Source organism: Dasypus novemcinctus, chromosome X (genome assembly GCF_030445035.2).
Source record: "Dasypus novemcinctus isolate mDasNov1 chromosome X, mDasNov1.1.hap2, whole genome shotgun sequence".
Classification (NCBI taxonomy): domain Eukaryota; kingdom Metazoa; phylum Chordata; class Mammalia; order Cingulata; family Dasypodidae; genus Dasypus; species Dasypus novemcinctus.
The window spans coordinates 127,240,738-127,264,297 of NC_080704.1; the positions used below are offsets into that span (position 1 = coordinate 127,240,738).

Consider the following 23,560-nt stretch of genomic DNA (forward strand, 5'->3'; position numbering starts at 1 on the left):
GAGTAGAACTCAAACACAGTTGGCATTATGGCAGTATGGAACTGCAAACATGGAGCTTAGATCTATTAACTACAGCACAAAGAGGAACTTGTGCATTGATTAGTATTAAGTAATGTACCTATATACCTAATGAATATCATACTATCTCTTCTATTCTAGATCATATACCGAAAGATATAGAACATGTTAAAAGTTTTGGAAAACTTAATTCATTTTCTAAGTTTATTTCTTCCACAATCAAAGCCTTCCAGAATAAGGTATTAGTCATGCTGGGATTTCATCCAGTTCCAACCATGGTGCTGGACCCACCTTCCCTCAACCTCAATAGAAAAGCCAGAGAGTTTCACACCCTGTCAGGCAGGGACTACTGCCCCTAAACAGCAGGAAGCAGCTACAGGGGAATGACCATCACCCTTCAGCTCCCCCTAAAGCATAACTGTGTAAACTCTCCAGAGTGTGGAGTTAAGGCAGGTTAGTAAAGGAAACAGGAAAAGCAGCTGGTCATATTAAAGCCCATCAAAGACCCTAGTCACAAGGTCCAGTTTCAAAGTTCTGGGCTCAAAAGAAGTCCTTAACAACTCCAAACTAATAGGCCTCCCCAGTGATTCCCTGAAAGCTGACAAGTGAAAGTAGAAAGGCAACCAATCAGAACAGCAAATAGCTGGAGCCCTGTGTGTGTCTATGTGAACTCTCCTTATGCCTAAACTAGTTTTTGATGTCACTATAAAAAACTCAGAGAATTTAGAAGGGGGAAATATACAGTATTAGAAGCCTCCTCATAGGACATAGGACACCCCTACCTGGTACTTTGTTATCTACTAATGGAAATGTTGCTTGTATACTGTCAGACCAGCACAATCTGCCCCTTATTGTTCCCCATAAACATCTTTCTTTTCACCCGTAGCAACCTAGCCAATACCTTTCATAGTGACCTTCGGCAGTAAATCATGCCAACAATTGGACCCAATGTTGGGTTTGCACAGACCTACCATCTTCAGGTGCTACTGACCTTCCTTAGACCATAACTCCTGCAAATTGGACAGCGTGGAACACCTTACTTGCATGTCAGAGTACATCCCATCTACAAGTTTGGAATGAGACCTTTTCTATTGTATAATGAGACTCATTAATATTTATATGCAAGAGCACAAAAGCCATATTGATAAATTAGGTATTGATCCCATCTAATTGTTCTAACTCCCTCTCTTGGCCTTGGCAACATGTCTTTATAGGTTTACTAGCTTTGGGTGGAGGTCTCTTAGCATTCTGTTGTATGCTGTACTGTTGTTGTGGAATGTGGATGCAGTATGCGTCCTATGGGCTGCTGCGTGGGATTGGATTGTAGGGGGTCCAGTGGGTCCCCAGCCCTGATTGTCCATCCCTAAGGGAAGCTCAGCCTGCACCACATAGCCACCTACATGTCCCAGGATACAAATTTTTCACATGACTCTTCTGTTACTTTTACTGAACTTGCGGTTGGTGCTGGGGTTCGTGTATACTCAGGAGACCTGAATCTCTGGACTGGCCATGTGCCAGCTGGGCCCTGAGCCTCAGCAGAGTTGCAACACCTACTCTCCAGTTGTTTCGACTTACCCAGGTCAGCTAACAAGGAGGTGAGGATGGTCAACCACCACAATAAGGAACCAAGAGAGTCCACAACTGCAAGCCAGGAAAATCACATCCATCAACCATGTGGGATCTAAGCCCCCTCTTGATATAGAGGTGGAGTGGACATCACCATACCAGGGTCCACAGGATAGAGGAATAAAATATGGATTAGAGTGGACTTACTGGTATTCTACTATAGAACTACTGTGACAAGTAATGGAAGAAACTGTAGCATTGATGTGGAGAAAGTGGCCACAGTAATTGCTGAGGGCAGGGAGAGGGAAGAAGATATGAGATGTGGGGGCATTTTCGGGACTTGGAGTTGTCCTAAATGATATTACAGGGACAGATGCTGGACATCATATATCCTACCATAACCTACTGAAAATACTGGGGGAGAGTATAAAATACAATGTAAGCTCTAATCCATGCAGTCAGCAGTGCTCCAAAATGTATTCACCAAATGCAGTGAATGTGCCACACTGATGAAAGAGGTTGTTGATGTTGGAGAAGTGGGGCGGGGGAAGGTGTGGGGTATATGGGAACCTCTTATATTTTTTAATGCAACATTTTTTTGTGATCTATGTATCTTTAAAAAAAAGACAATTTAATAAATAAAAATAATATAAAAAAGAACTGCTTATGCTATGCTTAAACTATTGCAATTTTCAAGAACAATACTTCTCTCATAGAGATGAATAAACGTAGTTTAGTAATAAGAACATAAGGTTTATAGAACCATATGAGTTAATTGGAACAGTTACACAAAGCTTGGGTAAATCTAGCATGATTGTCTTCAGCTACAATATGTTAGACAGAATAATGGCCTTCCAAAGATGCCCACACCTAATCCCTGGTATCTATGAATATGTTATGTTATATGGCAAAGGGGACTTTGCAGGTGTGATTAACTTTAAGGAGTCTGAGATGGGAAGTTAGCCTGTATTATCCATTTAGGACCAATAATTTAGATGAGTCCTTAAAAGTTGAAGAGGAAGGCAGAAAGATGGGTCAGAGAGAGATGTGACTTGAGGACTCAACATGCTGTTGCAGGCTTTGACATGGAAGAAGGAGGCCACAAGTTAAGCAATGAAGCCCTTAGCCCACAGCCAGCAAAAAGATAAAGATTTTGGTCCCACAGCTGTTAGGAACTGAATTGTGCTAACTATATGAATGAGGAGGAAATAAATTCTCCCTGAATCTCCAGAAATGAACACAGTCCTGCAGACACCTTGATTTTAACCTGGTGAGACCATTTTGGATTTCTGACCTCTAAAATTGTAAGTTAATAAATTTGTGTCTTTTTAAGTCACTAAGTTTGTGGTAATATGTTAGGGCAGCAATAAAAAACTACTACATAGATTTCATTTCATTGAATATCTGGGCACAATTAAGCAGTGGGACAGTAATATTCACAAGAAAGTATTGAACATAGTTACTCTGTAGTACCCTTGGAAAGTGTTTAAAAAAATACAGTAGTTGCAATACTGCCCATGTTAACTAATTACCATGGAACAAAAAGGTGGGTTATCAATGAAGGTGCCTCGAGAGAAATAGAAAACAGTGAGGTTAACCCCAATATCACATCAGTGAACAAACGCAATTGCCCTAGTGTTTTCATAAAACGTCTTCACTTGATAGTATGGCAAGTAAAACTCTCTTACCTCTCTCTATACCATTAGCCAATCCAAAAACTCTTTTCTCATCAATCACACTTTCTTATTCTTCTATGTTTAGTGAGATATTACCTAATTAATAGATGGCATGAAAGTGGCAAAGGTCTAGGGAAACAAAAAGGCATTACAGAGGTCAAAGACTTTGAAATCTGGCAAACCTGAGTTTAAACACTGACCCTACCCCTTGATGTGTAACATAGAGCAAGTCACTTGAGTTCTCAGAACCTCTATGAAAAGGCTTTCTGTATCTTAAGTGAAATACTGGGAAAAAAAACTTACCCTTACAGAGCTTTTTTCAAGCACCTTGAAAAAAGTGCCTGACAAAGGCACTTAAGAAAATGCAGTATAGTTAACTGTGCTAAACCAAGACAATTTTTAAATTGCAAATTAAGTCCTTTTCATATGAAATCTGGGATATATGATATACAGGCTAGATTCGAGTTTCAAGCTCTGTGAGGTATGAATTTGGTTTTATTTATATTTTTCTTATGAAAGGATGTTGCTTCATTTCTCTGTTTAATATACATTACAGAGTACTCTCCAACAAGTTGGGTATGTTCTTTTCTTTAGCCTACTATAAATGTAGCAAAATAGGGTAACAATTCAAGATACTCTCATTGAACTAAGTTATGCTAGGGAATATATTTTATTAAAATTGGAAACACTACATAATTATATTTTAACAAAGATTCCATCTTATAGCTAGGAATCAAATTATTGAGGCTTGGAAGGTAAAATATGTACACTCGTGTGCTTATAAAGCACTAAACAATAAATTATTCCTTGTCCAACTAAAAGGATGGCAGTCCGTTCTTGTTAAAAAGGATACTACCAAGTTTAAACACGAATGGCATCATTTTTCATTCTATGTAATATACCCTTTAAAATCTGCTGTCTATATCCAATTCATGTCTCCGCATTAATCTGAGACATATTTTGTTTCCATTTCACTATCCTTAAATCTGTTATCAATACTGGAAGAGCAGTTAAGCAAAATTATTATTTAACCCATTCGTCTTTGTTCAGAATTTTCTTTGCAGTAAAATTAATTGAGCAATTTAATTGTTTATGAATAAAGATAGTATGGAAAAGAAAGAATAGTCACTTTGAATGACTGCCAGGATCATACACCTAATACCTAGCAGAGTTATGCTTCCCACAGAATAGGCAGTGAGTAACTGCTGAATATTATAAACATGATGTACAAGGTGACCAGAAAAGAACCAAGCACTTTCAAAATGGATTACTCAGTACTTCTTCATATATGGATTCCCCAAGAATCTTGGGTTTATACCTACTCTTCCTCACAGTCTTGAAGAAATGAAGCAATACACAGTGGATATTTAAAATATCATACCTACAGTGCTTATAATTCTTGACTGATTCATTCCAAGTATCTGTATGTAAAATTATTATCACAAATCTTTTTATCTGTTTGGATATTCTTCTCTCTCCTCCCTCCCCCTAACTTGGCCCTTCTTCTTAGGTCTCATCTAAATATTCTAAATTTCAAGAATGCCTGCAATTCTTTGAACTCAGTAATTTTGGATTTCCCAAGGTGGCATGAGATTTGCAATTCTGCCCCTCTTCCCTCTATGGCAAGTTTCTCCCTGCCCCTTCATACTTGGAAACAATACTCATTTAAATAAATAAATTATTTGAAATAACTGAAAGCATCAGAAGCACTAGCTTTCTGTCTTTTCAGTGTCAAATATACAATCACTTTTAAAAGTAACTTTGCATACTTGTTACAATAATCTTCAGTTACATTCAAAGACATTATTTTAAAAAATACACACATGAAGCAAAAGTTTATTTGTCATTTCAGCCTTCCTCATACAAAAAGATCTGAAGTATTTCAAAGAACAAATGCTGACAATAAGAAGCAAGCAATCCAAGTCTCTGAAAAGAAGACTTGTAGACTCTAAATTTATTATGTGCCAGTGTAAATCTGTTATGTAAATAATATAATATCATCCCAGGCTCTTTAAGAAAAGCAGATTGTCCAAATGAAAGGAGAGAGGTGCCCTCTAGTAATCATACCACATACAGAGCATCACATTCATTGGCAATATCCTAGATAAAGATTAACAAGGAAAAACTATCAAAGTGAGGACAAGTAGGAGGGTGAGGGTCTGGAGGCCATGTCACATGAGTAATTGATAAAGAAAGAGAAAATTTCCAGGAATGTATGTAACCAAGAAAATATGTTTTTTCAATGTAGCTCCAAAAGGCCAGGACCAGAACTAGAACCAGAAGATAAAAGATGACATGAGAAATTGATTTTGCTCAATGCAAGGAAGAGCTGTCCACAAATCATCAAATGTAAGGTAGTGAGTCCTTTCTCACTAACAGTGTTCAAGGAGGACACACACCATCATATTTAAGAGATGTCACAATAGGAATTCCTGCATTAAAGGAAGATTGGACTTTCTAACTGACCTCTAAGGTCACTTCCATCTCTATAATTTATCATTAATATATGACAAATTAGACTTTCTGAAGCTTGGGCAACGGAATTCCCAAAGATTATGCCACAAAAGTTATAGACTAACACTAAACTGCTCTTAGATGTTTTTATGTTATTTCTCTACATAATTTTGTTAGACTGAACAAATGCAGTAAAAACAAATTAAGCAGATACAAACAACATATGTATATGATAATTGTGAAATTATCTAAAGATATTCTTGTCAAATTTGCAATGATCAATTTAAGAAGTATTTTCCTAAATAAAAAAGATTTCTAAAAAGAAGTTTTTTTTCAGTAAATTATAAAACAAAATGGTAGGAGAAAGAAAATGTGGAATTTAGAAAATCCATAATTAAATTTTGTCTATCCTTTGACTCACCCACAAACAAGCATTTGTACTGTTATGTACAATCTTTTCTCAGGAAATCTAGATGCTAAATTTTAATGAAATGATAGGAAGCAATTTCTATAAAATATATAAAACACCTTTGGTGCTACTGATATCTGCTTTAAAATATATTTTGCATATTAAAACAAAATAATTGTAAACAGGAAGCTTACTGAATGCTGATGCAGGGACTAAATGAGGACAATTCTAATTCACTAACAATCATTCTAACATTGTATCTTAGCATAAGAAAGGTAAAATTCTAAGGAAAGCGTCTCTCAGTGTCTACCTTGCTAGAATTCACTGTTACTTTTCCTGGTTAATTCTTACCTAATTTTCTTCCTCATTATTGCTACACCTTTATTGTCAAAACTTGCTGCTTATGAATAAAAGATAAAAGGATTGCTAGTGCTAATGCTGTTCTATTTTAGCATGTCCTTAGAATCCAACAACATTAACCCTGTAACATTAGCCTGAAGGAACAATTTGCTGTTTTAGAACGATGAATACCAAAACACCTGAAAATGACGTAGCTGTGATTTTGCCCTTTCAGCTTTATTAATTTCAGCAAAATAACAGGTTAATTTATATCATTGATACCTGCCAGGAGCAGTCTTTACTAATTCAGTTTACATTGACCAGAAGATCCTCCTTCAGGCTAAGGTTGAACTTCAACCTACTGTTGAACAGTGTGACACAAACACATGTCACTTACTTAGATTTCTATCTAGACAATCCCTTTAGAATTCCACATGGATGGCACACCACCCCGCAAGAATTTGAAACAGAAGCTAAAGCAATAATATATCGACCCAATAAATACTATTTGGTAATCAATCTATCCAGAGGTCAATGGATTATTTTCCTAAATCTTCTCTCTTTAAGAGGCTCCATTTTTCCTGTACCATAACACAATTTTAAAAAGGAAGCATGCTATATAAGAAATGATTTTTCTAAATATTGTCATAAATATTGTCTTATCAAGAAGCCTTAAAAATGCGAAATTTCAACTGCCATTCAAGTTCTAAAGAAGCACACATGAAAACAAATTAGCCTGTCTGTTCAATGTTTGCAGTAAGTAAAATGTTCTCCATTGTAGCTTTTCCTAGCTTAGCAGCACTACCCCGTCTACAGCATCAATATAAAAGCTATAGCTAAGCAGCACCTACAATAGATTTAGAAAGGGACAGTAAAGAGCCTTTATCTTTTTTCATCCATGCTCAGTTTTTACTACACATGGGAATACTTTACATTGAAATTAGAATCTTTGAAAGAATTACTTAAATCTTCAATGAAAACCAGGTAATGTATTTGATAAATTACAGTAAATGATGAAAAAACATTACCAACCAGTACCGATTCTAGACAAGCATACATACCAAAAGATTCTTATATTAACTGTGAAAAATTCTCTATTCAAAATAATATTTTAATTGTTTATACATGATTTTATGGGAAGATTTCTAAAATATCACAAGTTATCAATGAGTCAGAATTTAACTATTACATTTCAATGCAAACATTTTAGAACCAAAATACTCAAATAACCATTTAACCTACATTTGCAAATGGAACAACTGCAAGAGCAAATATAATGTTACTTGATTCATCATTGTAGATTAGCCTTTACAATTATTGAGAGAGAAAATTATTCTAAACTCAAATATCATTTTACATGTAGAAGTGTTGTGGAATATAAAGAAGCACTGAGAACAAACATGGTGTTTTTATTTCTGGCCAAGTGAAGCAATGAACTCTTTGAATCTAAAACAGTAAAAAACTAAGCAATTTATTTTAAAACATGAATTTAAACTCTCCAAACTAATACTTTGCTATATTTAACACATTTTCTCCCTGTGTATATTTACACAATATTTTTAAACCTGCATTAAATTATTTTGAAAGAAAACTAAGTTAGTGCCCATTTAATTATATAGAGACTGTTAAAATGTCAAAATAGTCTAGCCTAGCATTGGCCCTTTAAATATATTTTTCCATTCTACCAATGTTTTATACCAATAATCAGACAACATGCAAGATCTGTGATATTTTCTAGGTTCTATTATCTAAGTTATGTTCTATCATCTAAATCATTTCACTCAGGTCAAAGAGGTTGTAACTTAAAAAGAAGAAAGCGATTCATTAAAGATACTGTATTAAGCTGTGGCTAATATGAATTAATAAAATGCAGGTATTTTTAGAACATCAGGAAATATTTTTGGCAAATCATCTGCAATAGAACCTTTTGAACAGTAAAATATAGTAGAAACACTGGAATCATTAATAACCATTATTGGTTTTAACTTACAGATTTTAGTTATTTTTTTCCCTTAATAAAGTTGCTTTTAGTAAATCTTTGGTTATTTCTCACCAGCTAAGAGTCATAAAATCAGCAGGCATGTCCTATTTTCTCAAATTATTTGAAACACCTCCATTAACTTGTCACCTCCATTAATTTGTGCTTTTGCGAAACACAACTTCTTAATAGCAAATATAGCTGATATTTTATAATCAATATAGGGATATTTTCATTTTGTAGGAAAAAGAGTTTAACATCTGAACAGATAAAATAACCTGAAGCATCTCTAATAAAGAATATAAAAATAATATCAAAATGAGATGACAATTTTTAACACTAAAATGTCCTCATCTGTTAGAGCTTTCCAGGGCATCACTTCTTTTGGACTGACAGCATAACTACTCTTCCTCAGCAGCTGAAAACCTTTCATAGAACCAGATAAATCTGTGTATCTGAACCTCAGATAAAACAAAACCTAAGTAATAAAACAGCATCTCACCACATTTCTAACTATAAAATCAACCTAAAACAGGAGGAATTTTCTACACGTTTCCAATTTAAAAATATTTTAACGGGAACATTCATGGTTAAGGCACTTTGTACTCAAAAGCTTTCTTGTACTAATATTTTTTTATAAAAGGCCCAGCTTTCCTTCAAAAATAAAAGGATCATGAACAACACTTTCAAAGAAAATTTATTGTATCTCCTGGAATTTGCTTTTAAAGCAACGCTTTGTGAATTTTAAAAAAAGATTTTAAAAATTCTTTAAAGACTTCCCAATATATTTCAGTGTATATTTACTTAAATAAATTTCTAAAATAGACATCCGTATAATATACTTTTTTAACACTAATATAAATAACTTCATAGAGGTATAATTTGCACAAATTCTAACTTACTCTCATACTTCAGAACTTGAATGATAACACTGGGAAATGTGTAATATCAAAGTTATAAATATTCATAAACCACTCAAGCATAAAAGTCCTAATTAAAAGACTCATTTTTTGATCAATGTGTTAACTCCAAATATGTTTCAAATATATAAAAATAGTATAGAAGGCATTTCCATACTTAACAAAACACCAACATCAATATCAGCAGTTTTTTTGCATGTGCTTTATACAATAGAAGTCATCTTAAGTGTTTTAGATATACAGAATTTTTTTAAAAATCCAACCAATGTTAAAGTTAAAGGTTTATTCCTATACAGTTCTTTAGGTATATGTTTACACTTTCATATTAGTAATTAGATTACCATTAAGTACTTTAAATGAAAAACATAAACTCCTAGGAAAACAAACAATGGTAAAATGTGGGAATGCCAATGTATTTAAATGTAAGCAAGCTTGTGGTTTTTAATCTTGTGGGTTTTTGGATATTGCTCTTTGCAGTATCCACAAGGTAGATTCATGAATGAAATCCCACTTTAATATCCTATTTTCTCTCACTTACATGTATGCTGGAGAAAGTGGCGTTGACCTGGATGTTTTAAGCACAGGAACTGGGAATTTCCAGATAGCAGGAGAGCTCGTTTTCCATTTCAATGGCATGTTGTCACCACGGTACTACAATAACAGTAAACAGCGTTTCCATAACAGACTACCAAATAGGACTTCCATTCCACACTGTACTGACACAGCAGTGGCTGCCGCAGAGAAAACCAAAGAATTCTGCCAGTGCCCTTAAACCAATGCTTCCAATCTGTAAAATAGGGCTGCAAGGTACCTCCTTTAAATCCTCCTGTCCCCGAAGGCAACACAATTTTTCTATCCTTCTAACTCAACAATAGTGCCACCTCGTTAGGAAAGCGTTGACTGCAGTACATATATATATATATGTATATATATATATATACATAATTTTTAAGACTGCACTGTGCATTTATTTAATAAAAGCAGCTAGGGTTTATATTTTTTAAGCTTGCAATTTCATTGTTCTACCTTAACAGGGATACTGCAGCACTGTATTGTATTCTGCACTTATTAACCTGATTTCTGACCAATAGTAGAAGGAAAAAAAAATAGATGGGTTTCATATGAAAATGAAACAACATACCTACTCAGAATACACTTGTCATCCTCTGAACATTCTTCTTTTGAGCTGCAACAATACAAATGGGATATAAACCTCAGCATAGCCTTAGGTCACAGCTAATAGAGATCAGTGACTAAATTCAGCAGCCTGCTTTCCTCCTGTGCAAGCTCTGACCACACAATACAAGAATGCCATTATGGGAGAAGCCCGTTTAAAAATATGCCAGTCCCTCTGTGTTCCAGTTAGAAGAAGGCAAAATGTAAGAACAAATATAAACTGCTGCAGCGTTCTGCATGCTCTTCTAGTAGCTTCTGATTCAAGTTGCTCTCCTTTCCCTGTTCTTATTTCCAAGCCGGGATGAGCAAAATCTCATACATTTACAAGATGCTGTGGTAACACGAATATCACTTTGTCTTCTGTAGCAGAGAAGTACAGATTAGCGCGCTCTTAATAGCAGTCCTCGGAGGAACGCTATCAACAATCTAATTCAATGCTGCCCTCCCCTTCTCTCCCCCTTTCCCCTCCTGTTCACCACCCTCTCTCCTCCCCTGCCGCAAACAGCTCACAAATTGCCTAGAGAAAGACCAAGGCGTCTGGCCAAGCAGGTATCCAACAGGGACCACTCCAAAGCTCCACTAGCGGGTCTGGTAACCTCTAGGAGTTAGTGACTGACAAGGAGGTTCAAAAATTGATCTTCTGTCAAAGGAAGCTTGAGGTATTTCATGAAAATAATGGCAAATAAAGGGCTCATCTACATTGTTTTAAAATATTGCCAGAAAATAGCATTGTAAATGCCCCGAAAGTGACTTGTTTAGGTTTCACTTTAAAGCACGTAATTAAAAAATTAAATAAGCAGTTCTAAAAAGTGAACACAGGTTAAACTAATATTATTCTGAATTCTATATTTACAAGCTGAAGATGTGGGGGAGTTGCCAACACTAAATATCTATCTTCATAGGACCCGTCTTCTACCTGAAAACAGATTATCAATCTTGATCAATGCAATTTTAGTAAAGGCAGACAGTCAAGGGCACGAAAACCATTATCTTTAAAAAATCATGCAGTGACAAAGACTCATATTTACTTTCAAGTTTGTATCCAAACAGTAAATAAGTGCTTCTATCTTAAATAGTTGACTTTCAGATACCGTTTCCAAATAATTCCCAATATTTACAAGATTGAGAATTAGTCCATTATGAGGCTTTCTTACTTGCATTTAAAAAGGGCAGATGAATGTTTCTATAATAAACTACTTTCAAAAATCCAAAATATATAATTTAATATAGCAGAAATACAGTCTGAAATCAGCTAAGGTAAGCACAAGTACAGACCAATATTTAGGCAGAAGACAAACTAATATTTTCCTATGTGTGCATGCATGTGCACACAAACACACAGAGCTCTTTTTGACACAATGTCCAGTAATACATGAACTTTATTAAATATTAAATAGATGTCAGTCATCACTGCCTCACAAATAATTTTATCCAATTTATTACACACATGAATAATACATACATATCCCCCCAAATCCAGTCAAACAACTTAGTTAAATTATATTTCTGACTTTTCAGCACCCACCCACAAAAGTGTCCCATAGAAATATTCAAAGGAATCAGAGAAAGGAATATTTCAATACCTTGTGACCCAAATACATTCAAAAGGTTAAAAAACTACTACAAATACAAATAAGTCATAATAAATACTTTACTTTAGGAGACTTTGTATTAATAATTTTTAATAGTTCTGGGGTAATAAGGACCCAGGTACAATTAGCAATGGCAACTTATTGGAAACCCCAAGAAATAAAAATACACATACACACACATTTGAATACCCCATTCCAGATTAAGTTCCAAAATTAAAAACTCAAGCATTTAAAAATATAAATCATAAAATGAATACAAATTATCTGTATATAGCAAGGAGACTGATGTTTTAGAAAGGCGATTCAACTGCTTTTTAGATTATGAAAATATTACAAGGCAATAATGGCAAATGCGACTTCCCTTTCTGAGAGCAAAGATCCCAAAACCTGGTAGTGAAATAAGGTAGTGAAATATTTCTAGCCGTGTATTTGTCTGTGAAGACTACTCAAAATTAATGAGTGGGAATTAGAGATCAATATAGAGTTTTCCAAATTTCCAATATGTGAAGATTACTTTATTGTAAAGAACCTCAAGGTACTATTCTTCTGTGGACAATCAAAATCCAACATATTCTTTTTCTGATGTCAGATTCTCAAGAAATCAACCAATACCACTAAAACTTCTACGTCAATTTTTGGTCTATATTTCTCTTAGTCTTAATGTTTAATTCTAGATTTCGAGGCAATCCAATAAGTTGAAAGTTTGTTCAAAGTGAAACGAAAATAAAACTGCTTTGCTCCACCCCACATTTGGCATTCTTAAAGACTCTCAAACCCTAAAAGCATTATATTTCATAGTGAACATTTTTTTGTATACAGTTCTCACTTTTGCCTTAATAAATTGCTCAGAGTTCATTTGTAACTCTCTCTCATGAGCAAACAAGTAATATGCCAAGGCCTTTAAGAAATAATTCCTTTAAGTAGAAATATGGTCCATGAAATATACTTTACACTATGAATTTGTTAAACACCACCATTCCTCATACATCATTTATAAACTTTAGCCAGGTAAATTCACCCCAATTACAAATTAGCAGAGTTCAAATTAATCAAATTTTCCTACCCTTACAAGACTGCAGTAGCAACTATGAAGCATAATTACCATTATGTTCCTGAACCAAAAATGCTTCCCTTCAGAAGAAAAGAAACAAAAATGATTAAGCATGTATTTTATATATAATTTTATGCAGGCTAAACATTTTAATGTTTAGACTGGTAAGTCTCAAGACCTCTGTCTCATCATAGGAAACACTGATTTCACTTACAGAACACTTGGTTTCTATTATAGACAACCGCATAAAACAAGATGGAAAGACAGCACACACAAAATGTTTTAAAGCCATTTTATGCATATTAACTAATCACTTAAAATACCTGTGAAATACATATTTCACAATTGTAATAAACAAAGGACAATTATTATGAAACTTGGCCAAGGCCTAAAAAAGAGTCAGTCTTGGCCAAAATTTTACAACACAGAATTAGAAATTTCAGAACTCTTAGAATCATCTTGCTCAGTACTCTCATTGTATAGATGAAAAAACTGAAGCTCATATAAATTAACTTGCCCAACTTCACATTGCTAGCTTGCAACAGAACTGGAACTAGAAACCAAGTCTCCATCTCTTAGTCCAGGAATTTCCACTCTAGAATACCTACTGTCTGTCCTCAAAAAGACCATTCCATAAGATGTATGTTTCTATATGAAGTGAACCATATCCTATGGAGATATTTACTCCTCTTATTATATACACATTTGAAGATAGAATTGGAAGAGAAACACCAAAAATGCATAAACAGGCAGAAAGAACCACTTCCAAAATGTTAATTCCAGAAGATATTTAAAACAATCAAGGAAAAAAATGAAAGTGAAAATTAAACCAGTCACAGCATGGAAAGAAAAGTGAAATTTACAGCTGATAGTTCAATTTTTTTTCTCATCTTCAATGTCCCTGAATAAATTTGTAGTAAAACTTAGTTTGCTAATTGGATGCTATGGTTTTTCATAAGTACCATCTAGTTAAACGAATTGACTTATACATTGTATATCTAATCTTGGTCTCTGAATCTTCCTTTTATGCTCTAAGAACTGACATACTTTACTCTGGCAAATTTTGGTTAATTCTATGGTAGGTACAACTAACATTAATAGCATTAGTCATAGTTTTTATGAGCAGAAACTGTGTAATCTTCTCTTTAGTCCTAACAATGTTTCTCCAGACTAATCTGGAATATTCATGTTGTCTGTGTTGCTCAGACAAGACTGCAAGTCATGCCAATTTGTGTGCTGCATTTATGTTCTACCAATCAGTAAAAGTACTTGGATGGTAACCAAGTAGGACTGTTAAACCCTTTAAAATACAAAGACATGCAGAATTACTTCTTATGTAATTCTCCAAAATTCTTACTGTGTTAAGGGCTCCTTATTACAAGAAATAGAGCTGTATTCATTTATGGATATGGTGAAATTATGGATAGATGATATAGATATACATACAGCAAGAGATAGATAGATAGATAGATAGATAGATAGATAGATAGATAGATAGATAGATAGATAGATAGATAGATCCTTTATTTGTTTCAGGAAATCGAATATCAAGTACATCCAAAATTCTTTTCTAGATTTGTAGATATGTAAACTTGCTATGATCAAAATGGTAACCCAGATGTTTCTCAAAGACACCTACATTGGAAAGTCATCATTTCATCTTTTATGAGCACATACAGGAAAAACTAGGTAAGGGAACCAAAGGAGAAAAGAATAGGATTAAGGAAGATAAGGATTGGCAGGAAGGGGAATGGAATGCCAGAATGGTAGTAGTTCTTGATAATTATTTGGCACCTTTTATAGCATGGATCTGGTAAAGGAGTTTATAGAGTAAAGACAGGAATTAGGTTAGGAAGGAAAAATATAGAGAGACTAAGCAAAGGATAGGAAAGATGCAGGTATTGATTCTGAATACCCTTGCTCTCCTATTAAATCTAGAAAAAGGATTGGCACTAAATGGGAAATTTCAGAAGTGGCTGCCCTTCCCTCATCCTTTCATTGTCTGGCTGTATCTGTCTCCTTTATGGCTCTTTTTTTTAAGGTGAGCTACCCTTGAGTGCCTCACTTATATGATTCCCAAACCCATATGCCCCATAGGTCTACTATGGAGGCAATACATTTTTGAAATTCAAACTAAATTAGTTCTTAGGTAATCCCATCTGTTTAAAAATATCTTAAACTCCAAATGATTGTGTTTGTGTGTCTTGGGGATGATGGCAGAAATCAATTATTCTTAACTATATAATATTATATTTACATACATGATTTTGCATTACCATATTTAAATTTTCAAAACAAGTAATATAGAGAGGGGAGAAGATGTGGCTCAAGCAGTTGAGCACCTGCCTCCCACATGGGAGGTCCCCCGTTTGGTTCCTGATGCCTCTTGAGAAAAACAAAAAGCAAAACAACAAGTCAAACAAATGAAAAAAACCACTCAGAGAAGCCGATGTGGCTCAGTGGTTTAGTGCTGGCTTCCCACAAACGAGGTCCCAGTTTCAATCCCCCATCTCCAGTACCTCCAAAAAAAAAAAAAAAAGCAATAGAGAGACAGTTTGTTTTATCATCACCTAATAGGGATAATGTATCCAATGATCTAATAATAGGCCATGCTGTCAAACACATCCTATTTTCTAACCATGATATTTCCTCTCCCTGATATGCCTTCCTCTCCAAATTCTTATTCCTTCAAGAAGGAATCCTTGACCTGCCTTCCCTCACACCCAAGACAATTTAGTTTCTCTCTTTTTTTTTTTTGCTACAGTGAGAATTTGCACATAGCTCTTTTTTGTCATGTATCCCATTATATGCAATATCTATTTCCAATATAGACAATAAACATCTTGTGGGATGAGACTATGTCTTTTTAACTTTGTATCTTCTAACTGAATACCATTCCTGGCACACTGGAAAACATACAATATGTATTTGTTAAATAAATTGAAAGGCAGGTTTATAAGCAAAGGAATGATTAAATCAGATACCTATACTAAAGCCAGGATATTCCTGGAAAAAATTTTTTAATTTTATTTTTATAGAAGTTTTAGATTACAAAAAAGTTACATCGAAAATATAGGGGATTCCCATATACCCCACCCCCTCCCACGCTCATATTTTCCCCTATTAATAACATCTTACATTAGTGTGGTACACTTGTTACAACTGATGAACAAATACTGAAGCATTGCTACTAGCCATGGTGTATAGTTTACATTATGGTTTACATTTTGCACTGCACCATTTTATAAGTTTTGATAAAATGTATATTGGGCTGTGTCCATCATTGCAATATCATCCAGAACAATTCCAATGTTCTAAAAATGCCCTATGTTCCACCTATTCTACCCTCCCCCTCCACATTGTTACTGAATCTATTTTTACTAAAAGCAGAGTACAGGTAAGGGGAATATTTATCTGTTAATTTGATCATTTTAGGCTTATCACCGGACATTGTAAATCCTCACAGGGCCTACATGATGGAATAGAGGAGAGTATGGGCCATGATGTGAACCAATGTATATGAGGTGCAGAGGTGCCCAAAGATGTACTTACCAAATCCAATGGATGTGTCATGATGATGGGAACGAGTGTTGTTGGGGGGGGGGAGAGGGGGGGGGGGTGGGGTTGAATGGGACCTCACATATATATTTTTAATGTAATATTATTACAAAGTCAATAAAAAATAAAAAAATTAAAAAAAAAAAAAGTAAAAAATTAAATATATACATTATCTTGTTAAAAATAAGTATATGTTGAAGAAAATCACCCAGAATACATGTTTTCTTACATAAAATAAATACGTTTCTTATAGTGATTGCTCTAATGAAAAATCTCTGCTCTCATCTTCCTCTACCCAAAAATGATAATATATCTGTTTAGTTATCTGTCAGCAGCTTTCTTAGTATCTCCTTAAATTACCTTGGGTAAATAAAATAGCCAAGCCATTGTTGAATTTTCTGATATGCCTGTAAATTAAATTTGCAAACTCACCAAAATAGAAAGTCACTTAAAATAAATACCATATACTGAAAGAAAAGTTAAGAATATGGGTTCATTGACTAAAAAACATATTCATATAAAGCTCTTCAAATAGCTTCACTACATTGTTTTAATTGTGGTGTCATAAAATAAAGAAACAAGCCCACAAAAACTGCAAGAAGGTAATTTAAGCAATATTGTAATACCATTAAGTAATATTGCAATCTTAATTTTTGTAAATCCTGCACTATTTTGGTAAGAGTAAACAATACATGAGAATATTTATTTGTGGCAGCTGCAAAACTTTCCAGTAATAAGCCTTTCACATATCAAATCTCAAAAGGCATACCAATTAAAGAAAATAACCATTTGGTATATTTTATATTTGTTCAGGAAGACCTATATTTTTAAAAATCTGAGGTCCTGAAATACCTTTAGAAAGGTATCTTTAGACTTTGTCCTCAATATTCTAATTCAAAATAATGAAATAATGCTACTCTCTAGAAAAACACATCTTCTTTTATTCAAAGAGTTATTTGAACAGTCACTTACATGCCATAAATCTTATAGTCAGAAATGAAACCTAGGAGATTATCTAGTTTTCCAATCTCTGAGGATTTGTAAATCTTGGTTATAGAATATTCACTCTAAAATAATGCTTTGCTAACCAGAAAAGTACGCTTTCATGGAAACCTAATCCTTATGATAACATTAACATTATACAACACTTCTTAAATTTTCCATAAAAAGGTCCTTTATATTCCATTACTTTACTTTTCAGGATTTCCCAGGCCTGATCATTAAAACTTTAACTATCCTTTAAATATATGCATAGAAAATATTCGTAACTAAAAAGAAAAGGTTTTAATTACATAATGAGTGAGAAAATCTTACACTTCAAAAAAGACTCAGATTTACATTTGAACCTATGACCCATGGATATAACACGTTTCAGCAGTTTTCCTAACTGTGTTAGTTTATAATCACAATATTTGCCTACCATGATGGTGACAAAGAGACTTACCAACCTGTCTAATATCTCTATTTTCAAGACTATTTCAAGATCTCTCTCATTTTCTAATTTAGAATTCTTCTCTTTGGTAATTTAAATTTTACAAAACAAGTTAAGAGTACAAGAACGGCTATACTATAAGTGGTGTGGGCTATGGGTGGGAGGCTGTTCCGTAGATAACCTAAACTGTATGTGTCCTGATCTGTGGGTATGGGACAGTGAGAGGCTGCAGCCCTACCCTTGGTGACCATGGCAACGACTCCAGTCCCAGAAAAACAGTTTAGCAATGCAAACTCTATAAAATTTAAATATTCAGGGAAAATGCAAACCAAATGTGCTAAAAGCTTATCTAGAATGTATGAAGTCCATGCTAAAAGCTTACCTAGGATGTGGAAGATATATGCTAATTCAAGCCTATTGAGCACTGAAACAAAGAACCATTTGGCCCTTCCTCTGTATAAAAGGAACTCAAAAATCTTGTTCAGGGCTCAGGTTTGAAACAGAAAGCTCCTGAGTTGGGCCGGCCATCGATAAATCATTTTTTCCTTCTCAAAATCATTCCTGAGTCCTGGCCTTTCTCTACACAAATAATTAAACCTCTCTCGTCTTCTACAACATAAGATGCCAAGTATATACTGGTAAGTCTAAATGTAAAAAGCTAGCTGAAATGTGAAAAATTTAAAATGGCTATGACTGAAAAATACATTTATCACTTAGATTAAAAACATTGTTAACTCATGTTATAAGTTTTCATGTGTAGTAATCTAACCACTATTTTTTCAGCCTTATATCTAACTAATTACATAGATGCAATGATTATCCAATGGCAGAAAACCATTTCTTCTCCTGTATCTTGTGTTCTCTTACTAACTAGACTAAAAAGTTTGATATGAGGGAACAAAAGTAGAATTCATCTTCAAAGTTGACCCTAGATTTAAGCTACAGATAACTTAAATTTGGGTTTTCCTGTCTACTTCAACTAATAAATTCAGAACAACTTAATGTCTTCAGTTAAATATATGTTTTGAATAATCATTTATATCTTATGGAAACCTGAAGTCATGTTACACTTGAGTAAAATGCATTTCCCTCTAGGTAACATTTTATTAATTCATTCATTCCTTATTTGTCTTGATCTAAGCCATAGACATTGTTGAACATTCTTATGACTCTTCTAACTACAGGGTCTGGCCATCTTGTTGAATTCCTATGATACTGTTCAGACATTAACTGAAAATATTTATGGTTTGAGCTTCCCAGAAATTCTAAGTTTTAAGATCAGATTTGTAAAGAACTGAACAATGTAACTTACATTCCAAAAAGGAAGAAGAGACAAGTCCAAACTAAAACTGATAATCTAAACAGTGAAAAAGAATTAGCAAATTTATTAATTAGGACCATACTTTCACATTTCTCAACTAAAATGCATTTATTTATTTAAACCAAGGCCTCCCTAGGTTATTCGCAATTACTAACAGTTCAAGATAGGCTCCTTGAACTTCAAAAAAGAACAAAATCAATCAACTCACTATGCCTAGCTCAAAACTTGTTCAGAGGAGGTACTTGATGATTTAATCTAATCATCAATAAGCTTTGAGAAATGATGACTTTGCTGGACATTACAAATGTATAAAAGAACACATGTTCCCTGGACACAAGATTTTACATTCTAATCAAGCAGACTGAATATTCACATGAAAAATGAGTGAGCATGAATACATGGCTACAATAAAGCTTTAACTAATCCAGAACCCTGGATAGTCCAGTTTTATAGACAGTTTTTAAAAAGAATTTTAAATTAAAAATAATTGGGGGAAGCAGATGTGACTCAAGCAGTTGGGTGCCCACCTACCACATGGGAGGTCCCAGGTTCGGTTCCCGGCACCTCTTAAAGAAGTCAAGCAAGACAGTGAGCAGATGCATTGAGATAATGCAATGAAGAGACACAACAAAGAGACACAACAAGCGGGAGCAGAGGTGACTCAAGCAATTGGATGTCTCCCTTCCACATGGGAGGTTCCAGGTTCTGTTCCCAGTGCCTCCTAAAAAGGAAGATGAGCACACAACAAAGATACAGAGAACAGACAGCAAGTGCAGAAATAACGACAGTGGTGAGAAATAAATAAATCTTTTTTAAAAATAGGAAGACGTTAACTCTTAAAAATACCAAAACTTCCTTATGTTTTCACCTTTCCATGGAAATCTTTCTGCCCTTCACTTTCTTCAAGAGTCCAAAATGAACACAATTAAGCCTTTTTAACATAGCTCATAGATACCATAATGCATAGTAGCCATTGAGATATGCTGCAGACATAGATACAGCAATGTGTGCAAGTAATACTTGTCATTCCTCACCCTTGCCTGTACCTCTCCTCAACTGTCTTGGTTGATATACTTTTGACATGGAACATGGAGGCTATGGAGTTAAAAGTGGCCTTTATTTACTTTCCAATGCATATACCTTTAAAACAGATGCTCTCAAACTTTAGTATGCATAAAAATCACCTGGGGTCACGGTTTAAAGTAGAAATCTGGGAGTGGGGCCCAGTATTTTAAGCAAGAACCCCAAGGAATGATTATCAAACCTGATCCAATAAACTTCGAGGACACTGCTATAAAGTCAAGATTGCTAAGCCCTGCTCAAGATACCCCAACTATAGTGAGATACTGGCTTCTCTCTCAGTTCCTGGCGTTCCTCAGCAATTCAACATTGGCAGCTCACCACCAGTGGTCAGTCCACACTGTCCATAGCTCTTATCTTATCTCCCATGCTCCAGATGCTTCCAGGTCTGAGAGAGTCTGAAAGCTAACTGATAAATAAGCACAGAGGCAGACAGACAGATGTAAAGTGGGAAGTTGTGAAGTACAACAATTAGAAAACAAATGTAGCATAAAATATGTTCATTGTACAATATAGATTAAAAAGTTTAAAACTTGTTTCAAACTTATCCCAGGAGATCAAATGAGAATGAGGGTGGAAATAGGCACCAGTGGTCTGGTTGCAGCTCTGCCACTAACTAGCTTTGTGACTTCCAGTGCTATTTTCCCTCATATTTAAAATAAGGAAATGCCAACTTCCTGACCCATCTCACAGCAATGTTATGAAAATCAACAGAACTTTTGTTTATGAAAGCACATTGAAAAATCTAAAGCACAATACAATAATGTGTGATATTTTTAACAGAAGAATTTCTTGTCTTTCTTTTTGTTTTTTGTCTTAATAAACAAAGAACCCTAGACATTATTGAAACTTCCCTTGGTGACTAAATACCTTCTAGTAGCTCAGGGTCTTTTTTATGAAAGTAAATTTCCATGAACAGAAAGACAAAGGAAAATGCAGACCCTTGGGACATATCCTGAAGTTGATTTTTAAATATATCCTTGAAAGCAGCTTGTTTTAAAGACAACTGCCTCCATCTCCTGAAAGTGGAGTGCAAAAAAATCTAGTTAATGTGGCTTTATTGCATTTAATTCAAATGTTTCAAAGCACACCCTGCAAATCTTTTAGTTGTAAATTAGTAAACCATGTTATATACATCCTGAAAGAGTTAAGACCATACAGTAAGGTTTTCAAATATCTAAGTTTACTTTAAAAATTCTAACTAGAAAGTCATAAAATTCTTTTGTTTTCAGAAGCTCTCTTATGTATGTTTCATACAGTCTGGAATAAAGATTGACATTAAATACAATATATTTGGCAGCTGATATAAGTCTACACTAACCATATTTGGACACAAGGAAACACTTTCTCAGTAAATATATACTGGGCCCTTGAAATGCCCTGTCATTTTCTAGCTTTTTAAAACTAAAGGTCAATTCTTTGCTGATATACTGTATTGCCATAAAAACCTGAAAGCGAATGACACATATCACAAGCTTTCAGAGAGCAGATGGCTAATGTTTTTCTAGGTTCATTTACTACCAATTTTCTTATTTTCATATTGCTTGTAATTAATAAAACATAATTAGTTGTACTGTCTCCTAACCTGAATATTTTGTTTCTCTGAAGTTATATATCTAACTCCTTTGGGCTAATACAAGACACAACATGGAACAGACATACTTCTGCTACTGCCTCAGGAATGCAGTTTTAAAAATAGAGACTACTACAGTATATAGTGTCATCAGTCAACTCTCTTTTAAAAATTAAAGTATGCTAGCAAATGCATGAGGAACTTACATTAAATTTAATCTATTTTTTTTCATTTATTTATGTTGGTATTAGCATATAGAAAGTAATTAGAATTATCTAACTTTTCCTTCAAAATAAACTATTTTGGGTTTTTTTTCTGGGTCATCTTACAAGTACTATTGAATTAATTATTAAAGCCATAACTAAATCAATGTCATAATCTAACAGTTCAATAAAAAAAAAATGAAAAAAAAAAATCTAACAGTATATTTAGAAAGACATTGACAAAAACCTTATCCAAAATGTTATCCTAAATTTCTGACTACCTATGGAAAAGGAAGGTGGAAAATATTTCTTTTATAAAATGATAAATTTAAAACAGCATCTCTTTAATGACAATATTATTTCAAAATGTACTTTTACAACTGTATATAGAGAAATTATTTTCAACCACAAAAAGCTATAATGAGTTAAGTTCATATTTGTCACATTTTATCATTAAGGCCAGTCTCACCAAGTAAATAACAATTACATTATTTCTCTGTTTAAAATATATTAAAACATCTTTAAGTACAGCTTATTTTATATCCCTTTTAATATTATGCCCTTTTTGTGTATTTAAGAAGAATCTGGTGTGCCACCTACTGGTAACTGAGTGAAATTATGTATCTATACAAGCAACTATTCTTCATTTTAACTTTTTAAATATATATATATATATATATATTTAAAAAATAAAACCTGCATAACATGGAAGTTATATAAATAAAGCTATACCACAATCTGAAGTAAAATAAAATTTCCTTAGAAATTTTTAAAATCAAGCTTTACACATGTATCCTATGATTTTTGCATAGTTACCAATATGTCTCATGAATTCTACAATAGATTTTTATATACCGCTTCACATCCACATGTGTAAAATAACAGGCCTGCTATTTTAATGAATAAATAACAGCAGTAAATCAAGGAAAAGAAAGGTCTCTTACCAATATGCCCGTTTTTCTCTTAAAGTTTGAACCCTCATCATTTGTCATGTTCTTGTGGATCACTCATCAAATTCTCTGGAGTTTTAAGGTTAAGAGCTGTGATACATAGCTAGGCTCTGCTGCATAGTAGCACAACCCAGTGCATTTGCCTGGTATAACACTTCAGTTTTAGCTCCCAAAAGCAGAAACAGGCTTTAAATATTCAAAAACCTATGCACCACACATCTTCCCTTGATAGGAAATTGTAGTCAGCATGGTTGAACTATTTAT

The 23,560-nt window shown here is 34.0% G+C and overlaps 1 protein-coding gene across 6 annotated transcripts in view; it reads right to left on the reverse strand.

The window, feature by feature from the left end:
• The window catches only part of KLHL13 (kelch like family member 13), a 393,060-nt gene that overhangs the window by 152,613 nt on the left and 216,887 nt on the right, over nucleotides 1–23,560 (reverse strand). Inside the window, exons 3-4 of one of the 6 annotated variants that reach the window (XM_071213232.1) lie at nucleotides 10,502–10,546; nucleotides 9,899–10,011 (exon numbers count right to left, since the gene is read on the reverse strand). The exons of 3 other annotated variants lie outside the window; for them this stretch is intronic. In XM_071213232.1, coding sequence (XP_071069333.1) covers nucleotides 9,899–9,996 — 98 coding nt within the window. In that variant the 5' untranslated portion in view covers nucleotides 9,997–10,011; nucleotides 10,502–10,546. Of the gene's footprint in view, nucleotides 1–9,898; nucleotides 10,012–10,501; nucleotides 11,130–23,560 lie in introns of those variants that run through there. 2 more of the 6 variants (XM_023582757.2, XM_004472365.4) reach the window with 2 other exon arrangements.